This window comes from Sprattus sprattus (assembly GCF_963457725.1).
Source record: "Sprattus sprattus genome assembly, chromosome: 3".
Lineage (NCBI taxonomy): Eukaryota > Metazoa > Chordata > Actinopteri > Clupeiformes > Clupeidae > Sprattus > Sprattus sprattus.
The window spans coordinates 41,889,842-41,899,334 of NC_137922.1; the positions used below are offsets into that span (position 1 = coordinate 41,889,842).

The following is a 9,493-nucleotide window of genomic DNA, read 5'->3' on the forward strand; positions in this document are numbered from 1 at the left end:
TGGATGCAGTTACCATTGGACCGCTAAGCCTGTTTTTAGCTCCATCAAAGGGAAGCCAATGCCGTAATGCTCCATGTAATTACATTTTGTCGTAAGTCATCCATGTTGTCATTTGTTTCTGCTTAATTTTTGCCATGCCTGAGTGAACCCTTTTTAAAGGAGGTTATGTTTGTACAAGCAGAACGTTTTTGTTTGCCTGGATTTCAATAGAATTTGTTCTGTTTTTTATTTTGTACAGAACATATGTCAAATTTTGAAACAACTTTTAGACGGCATCCTCTTTTTATTTTTTGAGGTGCCGTGAGCTGTTATGTCTCTGTGCATTTTCTGCATTCCCGGGCTGAATGAAATAAGAGTGGGAAAACCTCTATGACCTAAACCTCGGAGAAACTGCCAACTACCATGAGCAAATAAAAAGAAAAGAGAAAATACTGAGGGAAGTCAAGCCAGCTACTATAGCATCTCACACTCTGATTTGATTTGACTTGCACATCACTTCAAATGCTTGGCATTGACATTCTATCCTTGTCACCTTCCTAGTTTTATATATGTGTACTTTTCCAATGGCACCAATCAAAACCACTTCAGTAATACAGAACAGATTAAGAAAGCATACAGTAGACCCTGAGCCACATCCTATTGTCTATCCGGTTGCCTGTGTTGCACCACTAATTGATAAATGATTAAATTGTGTTTGCTTGGTTTTGAAAAAGAGCTGTATTGTTTCTCTGTGACAGAGGTCTGCCTCCATGACTATGCTGCCTTGTGACGACCCCAACCAGTCTCCCCTGCCCAGAGACTGGAAATGCTACATGTCTCCTCAAGGAAGAAAATACTACGTCAACACCGTCAGTAACGGTAAGTGCAGCATAACCCTATTGTAGTGTCAATTTTGTCCCTCTCATCTTTTCATATAATAGCTGACTATGGAAGTGATCTGACCCTGCTCTGGCTTGGGTTCGAGCCCGATCAGGGCCTGGGTCCAATCTAAAGTCATCTGTGGTAGAGACCTCCTTCACTGTGTGGCCAGCTGTATATGCAGAGGCCACTCTACATAAAACTTTGAGGGTGAGGCTGTAAAACGTCTGTCGAGGACGATCGTCCCTCTTTGCCCCGAGTGGAGAAGCGCGGAGCTGCGTCTGGTTGGTACCGCGGGGTGGGGTGCTAGATCAGAAGCTCCATGGGCATTGTCTCTCAACAATCCCTGCTCTGTCCACCCACCCGCCCTCCCGCCCGCGGCTCTTGCTGGACTGGCGGTGCAATGCTGCCCCCCCCCCCCCCATGTCTTCCTCCCCCTCCTTCCATCTGCACTCTCTTAAGACAAGTGTAGTCTAGGAGGAACAGAAACATTTTCGTAAGCGCCAGTAGTATCATGTTTGTTCCCAGCCATGTGTGTGTGTGTGTGTTTTTTTTGTGTGTGTGTGTGAAATTATGACCACTGAGTATTACATTTATGGCACTGTTGTAGGAGTAAAGATGCTTATCTGCCAAGATCACTGCACTCCCACTGAGCATCCGCAGCAGATTCACATTCATGTTGTGCGGGAGCACATTACAGTCACATGTAGCTGGTCAATGTTTCTTTCTTTCTGTGAAAAAAAAAAACACATCTGGATGCTACATGGAATGAATGAGTCACGATGTGAGCCAAATGATATGGATGTCAACATGCCTGCAAAGGATCCTGGTTTAAAAATAACACACTAAAGGGACCTACGGTTTCGCTGGTCTTGACATGACTCCACCCAAAAAAAATTGTAGTGTTCTTGTAAATGGGAAATGAAAAAGGCAAAGTGGTCTTTTATCATTCATGGCTTTCTTAAACCCACAAACCCACCCACAGATGGCATCCTAAAAATGGCACAGGAGATGAATTAATGTTTTATTGTTGTATTGAATATGTAGTTCACCCGATTTCCATACAAGCCTTACTCCCAAAAAACACCAGATACTGTCACTTCATTGTCGGGATTTCACCAGAACTATGAACATTTTAAACTTTTGCGTCTACCTACATTTATCTTACCTCAGCACATTCTCCCTTGTGTGTTAAAGTTCGCGCCGATTACATGGCTGTGTTGTCATGATGTTTGATCGCCATGGTTACGGCAGAGTTGTGTGGGTGAATGATGTCCTTGAGATAGGGCCTCTCTCCTGCTCACTCTCTGTGGCTGTGGCTTGCTTGGTTTGCTGCTCGCACTCCCCAGCTGAGGCTACCCGCAAACAGTTTCATAAAGGCGGAAACATCGGTGTTAGATCCGCCACACACACAGTCCCATTCTCTCGTGAGGGAAAGAATTTGGTTCTGTGGCTTTCGAGTAACGTGGAACTCCTCGGTTTTTAAATGTACCGCATACATACTGCCTTAATGGTATCTGATTGTTGATGTTTCCAGGGTTGATTTCTGTGATGAAAAACAGGATGCCATGTGGGTCCCAGGTGTCAGATTGTTGTTCCGACCATTAGTGTACAACTGCATATTTCATCATATTGTGTCATTTTGTGTAGCTTTTATCACAACCATGTGGGGTTTTATCATTACAGTGCATGAAATGCCCTGTATTGTTATTCCTAGGCTTCTTCTTCTTCTTCTTCTTATTCTTGTTACCTTTTTCTGCGATTAATTCAGCCCGAACCGCTTAACGTAGAAACTTCATTCAAACTTTGACGCGTAGGTCTTGTAAACGACACTTATGCTATGTATTTTTCACTTTTCTAAACTTTATACTTTTTAAGATATTAAAGAAAAACAAATATAAATTTCTCCCATTGACTTACATTGGGCCATTATGACATCATAATAGGGTCTTTAAACTGGCTTGCACCTGTGCTTCACTGACAGCTGCACCAAATCAAAGGAACCTCTACTCTCTCTGTCCCTCTCAATTTAACTGTAACTAGGAACATTAAGACACCATCCATTCTCTACTTTTTTTTCTCTCCATCTCTCCATCTTTCTCTCTCAGTCAACTTTCTCTCACACTCAATCTCTCTTCTTCACTCCATTTTTATCTCCTTTTTTCAATATTTTCACTCTCTCTTTATCTCTTCATCCAGAGCCACTCTTGTTCACTCTTCTTTCCTTCTTCCACTCTTCTTTCCTTTCTTATTTTCTTCTTTCACTCTTCTTTCCTTTGTTCTTTCCTTCTTTCACTCTTCTTTCTTTTCTTATTTCCTTCTTCCACTCTTCTTTCCTTCCTTCACTCTTCTTTCCTTTCTTCTTTCATTATTTCACTCTTCTTTCTTTTCTTCTTTCCTTCTTCCACTCTTCTTTCCTTTCTTCACTCTTCTTTCTTTTCTTCTTTCCTTCTTTCACTCTTCTTTCCTTCTTCCGGTCTTCTCTCCTTTCTTCACTCTTCTTTCCTTTTGTCTTTCCTTCTTCCACTCTTCTTTCCTTTCTTCTTTCCTTCTTTCACTCTTCTTTCTTTTCTTCTTCCTTTCTTAACCTTTGCATTTCATGCACTGGTATTTCCTTCAGGAAATGCATTTTCTAGTTTAGATATAATATTACACTTTCTTACAACAGTTTACCCTTAAGATACGTAGGCCTTATCTAATATTCGGTTCTGCTTCCCACATGAGCCAAATTTGACCTTTCAACCCTACCAAAATACAGACTAAGACAGTTTTAGGGAACTTTATACACATTTTAATGGGGTCTTAATGTGTTCATTAGTTGCTGAAATACATTGGAGAAATAGATGATTAAATGGTGATTACTGACATATCAGTGCTTTATTAGAAGTTTTTTTCAGAAAAAAGGCGGACAAGATTTGGAATCCTATGCCTAACAGCCACTTAATCACCCTATCTCTGTTGAGATGACAGAACATTTGTGCTATTTAAACAGGTCATGGTTGACGCTCTGGAAAGCTTCAAGTGGTGAACAGGCAGCGAGAACCACAAAGGGGATATCACATATGGTTATGAATTAAAAATGAACATAAGTAGGCCATTCTTCCCAAGCTGCCAGGAGTCGGTAACTTTCATTCACTCGAATCCTGAATGAGACACTCTCTTGTTAACCTAGAATGGTTGAACAGGAGCAGCAGTGAATGTGCAAGGAAAAACTCGAAAGAAAAAGCAGAAGTAGAAATCTACGACAAAGGCCTAGTTATTACAGCTCATAGCTTTTTGTTTGAATGGAGATAATTAGCCTTATCTCTGTATCAGGTGCCTGTTGCTAAGTAACCACCCAGTTCCATTTTGAAGTTGCAGCAGCAGCCCCCATGTAACATTCTAATTCAAAAAAAGAAAGAGATCCTCTTCTTTTTATTCTCCTCCCGCATGAGCGTCTTCTCACAGGCGTTGGCACTCTCTGAATGGAGGTGCGGTTTTAATGTTGATGAGTCTCAGCTCAAAAAGGAAGTTAAATGGTGAAAAAAAAAACATTCAAAAAGAGCTCTACCCCCTTCCCCTTTCCTCTCCACTGAAGAAGGTGTTTGGAGAAGCGTTGGCATCTTCTCTGGGGACTTTCAATCTGATTTGAGAGGGAAGAGAACCAAGTTATGCAATGGGTGACATACCCTTGAAGCTCTGAGCTGGTTTGAAAGAAAGAACTGTGCTAGCATGTTAGCAGCATGCGGTCCAGCTTCAACAGAAAGTGAAGAAACGGAAACACCACTGAACTCTCCATGAAAATGGATGCCTTGTTCCCGCACCAACGTGCTGTATGGCCTCGCTAATGAGCGGTAAGGGGGGGGGTGGGTTCAGAATGGACAGAACATCTCCTAACTGTCCAATTTCATTCATTTACCGTAACATAATGCTTTAAACGGAATTAAACCATATTAGTTTTCTCATGAACATAGCCGAATTGACTGACTCATAGAAGGACCCGGTTTGGAGGAGCAGGCTGAGCACAATGAATGGCCTCTTTTGCCATTATGCATCGACTATGAAGGATCCTGATTTCGGCGACTGCCAAGTCTCTTCCCCTCCGTGTGTCATCTGAGCAGAACGGATTGCCTTGGCTTTCGCGGCCCCTGCTGCCAAGCGTAGACACAGCCATCACACAGCCCGAGCCATGGATGGAGGTGAAGGGAGTGTGCTCGTGCCACTTTACCTTTTTTGAAATGAGAGGATAAGGTTGTGGGGTTCTGAGAGTGAGACAGACATTGGAAGTGAACCGAGGCGAAATATAACTCAGCCCCCTTTTTCACTTCTCTTTTCAAAAGAATATAAAACCTGTAGCTTGACACTTAACTTTGCACAGCAAGATTCACTGCTCATCCAATGTAGGTGTTGACAGTTTTAATGTCCAGTTACACCTTGCTAAACCGCACCTACAGTATGTATCCATGTAGCTGATTTTCTAATGTTGTGTTGGACCATCTGTAGGGGACCATGTAACTTAATCTCTTCTTCCAACAGACACTCAGTGGGAGAGACCCTCCAGCACCCCGGGGACTCCCAAGACTCCGCTGCGGCACAAGAACTCCCTTCCAACAGGTACGTTAACTTAGAGAGAGGCAAATGACATGTCATACATGGTTCTAGTGTTTGTCAGACATGGTCCTAGCGTTAGTCATTCATGGTTCTAGAGTTAGTCCTACATGGTTCTAGAGTAAGTAATACATGGTTCTAGCGTTAGTCATACAGTGCCACTTGAAAGTATGTGAACCCCTTGAGGACTTAAGCGTTTTCTGTTGTTTTACCATGATTTTTCATTTTTTTATCACCAATTTTCCATAGATGAAATGTCAGGTTTATGTTTATCATTTGCATGTACTTGTTTAGAGGAAATTGTTTGAGAAGCTGAAAAACTACATGAAACATGGAATTAGTCCATTTCAAAAGTAAGTGAACCCCCAGCTGAATTGATAAAGTCAAGCAGGTAACAGATTCAGTGAAACTTATTTGGGTGAATAATTAGTCAATTGAGCAAACCGATCATCTGAGACATCCTTAGGGAAAGGTTTGGGCCATACAGATTAAAAGAGAGAGGAAACCAACCAAACTACTGTAGTGCCAAGGTGTACCCACACAGATCAACAATGCCGAGAGGAAACGAGATATCCGGGAACATCAGGAAGAAGGTACTGACAGCCCATCAGTCTTGGGAAAGCTATATCTCCATCTCCAAAAGATTCCAGCTCCATCCATCCATCCAAGACAAATAATTTTGAAATGGAGGGTATTCAACATGACCGCATCTCTGCCTAGAAGTGGACGCCCATCAAGACCATCACCAAGAAGCACCAGAAGAAGAATAAATCAGGTAAAAGTCAACCCACACATCACCTCTAAAGAGTTTCGGACCTCTATGGCAGCATCTGGGGTAAATGTACATGGGTCTACAATCAGACGAAAATTGTTGGTTTTAATCGTGACAAAATAATTCTATCTCGGACTCATCTGTTTAAAGAAGGGACTTCCAGAAGGCCTTTGGTTTATCGAAGTGCTCTAGGGCAAAGTTGAAACGGGCAGTTTTGTTCTTTCTTGAGAGCAGAGGCTTCCTTCTAGCAACCCGATCATGAATGTCATGTCTATTCAATTTTCGTCTGATTGTAGACCCATGTACATTTACCCCAGATGCTGCCAGAGAGGTCTGAAACTCTTTAGAGGTGATGTGTGGGTTGACTTTTACCTGATTTATTCTTCTTCTGGTGCTTCTTGGTGATGGTCTTGATGGGCGTCCACTTCTAGGCAGAGATGCGGTCATGTTGAATGCCCTCCATTTCTAAATTATTTGTCTTGGATGGATGGATGGAGCTGGAATCTTTTGGAGATGGTCTTATAGCTTTCCCAAGACTGATGGGCTGTCAGAACCTTCTTCCTGATGTTCTCGGATATCTCGTTTCCTTTCGGCATTGTTGATCTGTGTGGGTACACCTTGGCACTACAGTAGTTTGGTTGGTTTCCTCCCTCTTTTAATCTGTGTTGCCCAAACCTTTCCCTAAGGATGTCTCAGATGATCGGTTTGCTTAATTGACTAATTAAGCACCCAAATAAGTTTCACTGAATCTGTTACCTGCTTGACTTTACAAATTCAGCTGGGGGTTCACTTACTTTTGAAATGGACTAATTCCATGTTTCATGTAGTCTTTTGGCTACTCAAACAATTCCCTCTAAAAAAAGTACATGCAAATGATAAACATAAACCTGACATTCCTTCTATGGAAAATTGGTGATGAAAAAAATGAAAAATCATGGTAAAACAACAGAAAACTCCTAAGTGGTCAAGGGGTTCACATACTTTAAAGTGGCACTGTACATGGTTCTAGAGTTAGTAATACATGGTTCTAGAGTTAGTCTTACATGGTTCTAGAGTTAGTAATACATGGTTCTAGCGTTAGTCTTACATGGTTCTAGAGTTAGTAATACATGGTTCTAGCGTTAGTCTTACATGGTTCTAGCGTTAGTCTTACATGGTTCTCACACGGCAACAAAAACACCTACAGCTGGAATGTTGGAAATGGCACTAGAGTTGTTAACTTGACGCATGTTGTGCACCTTCATTCCATTCAAGCCTTTCCCCCCCCCCGAAAACATACTGCAGTGTGTTTTTCTTTCAACCATATGTTTATTTTAGACTGTTTTCCATTGTGTGTTAAAGTTCAATCTGATTAGATAATTGTGCTGTCATTGGGTTTGATAGCAGGGGGACAATAGCTAGAACTTGTGCAACCCCAGAAAAATCTAAACCTCTAAATCTAAAAAAATCTGTGTTGTGTGTTCTGGCAAGTTCCAAGACTCCTGTCCACCTCGGAGCTGTAACTGTTACTTTGGCAACACAGCAACCCAGTCCTGTCTGCAACAGGGTCCTTGCTTGAACCATAACATATACTGGTATTAAAAGTGCAATAAATCTTGGTCTGGGTTTGGTTTTACCATTGGTCACGGTCATGGACGGTAAGCCATGCATGTGTTTCCTGTATTCCACAGGCTGCTTTTAGTATGTTTTTGGACGTTTTATCAGGTCGTTTTTTAGAATCCCAATTTTATGTGATTTAATCCAATCATGTTTTGCCTCCAAGGCCACGTGCAGAACTATTCCTGTTTCAAGGTTCCAAATTCTTCATAGACATAACAGGAACAAAGCCAATCACATTATTTATCAAGTCCTGCACGCTTTAGCGTTTGACTGCCTCACTTAAACCAGACAGCGACCAAACCAAATCTATTTCTACACATGGCAATTACCAATCATAGGATCTTTTTGCCTTCACTTGTCACATGATTTGTAAGACCTATTATGTATTCGGCTGTAGACGGAGGCCATGACCGTACCATGATGCCATCACGTTACAGAAAACAGATCCTCACCACAGGGGTCGAGTAGAAGGAGCTGTGCTGGAATAATGAGTCTTGATTGCACATGTGGTGGTACGCAATGCAGTTCATGACCCATAGACACGAATGCATTTACTTTTTTTTAACCTTGTTATAAGTCTTTACTCATACCCTCTGCCATCCTGTAATGAGCAGACCTTAAATACAGTCCACATTTTTTTCCATAACTATTCGCCCCTCCGCAGACAAAACTGCGTGCTCCATGCGGCCCTCTGCAACCCTGTCGGATTTTAGACGATAAGGCCTGGTGTACGCTGAAGGTTTTAAAACCACAAGGAGGGTCCTGTTCAATGGTACGAAACACATTTTTCCCCGAAAATGACTATGCGTGCACGGGCTGTCTATATTTGCCAAGGGCTGTTGCCAATTTACTAGTGAGAGGCCCCTTGATTGCAGATTTCCTGTTTTTTAATCCACAAAGTGGCAACGAGAAATGCTATCTATCCAGCATCTCTCTCCTAAAAATACAGGCTAATTTATTTTTATGAGGCAGAACAGTACAACCTTGTGCAAGCCATCCTGAAAGCAAACACAACAACAAGGAGACCCCTTGAATGTGTTGCAGCTAACCAAATGAGCACGTTAGCATAGACCCTCCCGGTCAGTCGCCGCTACCTTGCACACGTTCTCATGAACCACACTTTATCCAAGGTTAACCCACTCATGATAAAACAGGATCTTTTCTCAGAAACTGGGAACTAATTCACAAGCTAAAAGAGTCATCAACCGAAAACTTGCACCTCAGAAAGCCCCCACCCCCCCTAGAGTCTGTATGATTTATTGTTTTGAAAGGGAAGGTCCTGAGATCCCTCACGTTCTGGTCCATGGCCCATTTTGGGCTCATGATCAATCACTGATTGGACAGGTCAGCGGGGAGGTGAAGTGTATTAGTCTGCCCAGGGTGACCTTTGACCTGTGGGGGGTACAGGAGTGTCTGTGAGGGAGCAGCTGGATTAAAGGGCCAATGAGCTGTCTGCTGTCTAGTCGGAGTCCCAGCAGAGTCTGCTCGCCATTCGTTTGGATTTCATGCAACTCAGAGCGATGCCGAAGCACATGCAGCCAAGAACACACACACACACACACACACACACACACACACACACACACACACGCGCGCGCATGAATGCATGAATGCCAGAACACACACACACACACACACACACACATGCTCAGACACTTACTCATCAGTCGGAGCTTA

The 9,493-nt window shown here is 42.6% G+C and overlaps 1 protein-coding gene across 1 annotated transcript in view; it reads left to right on the plus strand.

Annotated features, from left to right (window-relative positions):
- Positions 1–7,719, plus strand: part of LOC308362767 (myosin heavy chain, fast skeletal muscle-like) — a gene marked incomplete at both ends in the record, with an annotated part of 30,156 nt that extends 22,437 nt beyond the window's left edge. The window contains 4 exons of the mRNA XM_080835494.1: positions 738–858; positions 4,959–5,036; positions 5,374–5,451; positions 7,688–7,719. Of these exons, the coding sequence (XP_080691620.1) occupies positions 738–858; positions 4,959–5,036; positions 5,374–5,451; positions 7,688–7,719 (309 nt within the window). The remainder of the gene's footprint in view (positions 1–737; positions 859–4,958; positions 5,037–5,373; positions 5,452–7,687) is intronic.
- Positions 7,720–9,493: the final 1,774 nt, after the last annotated feature.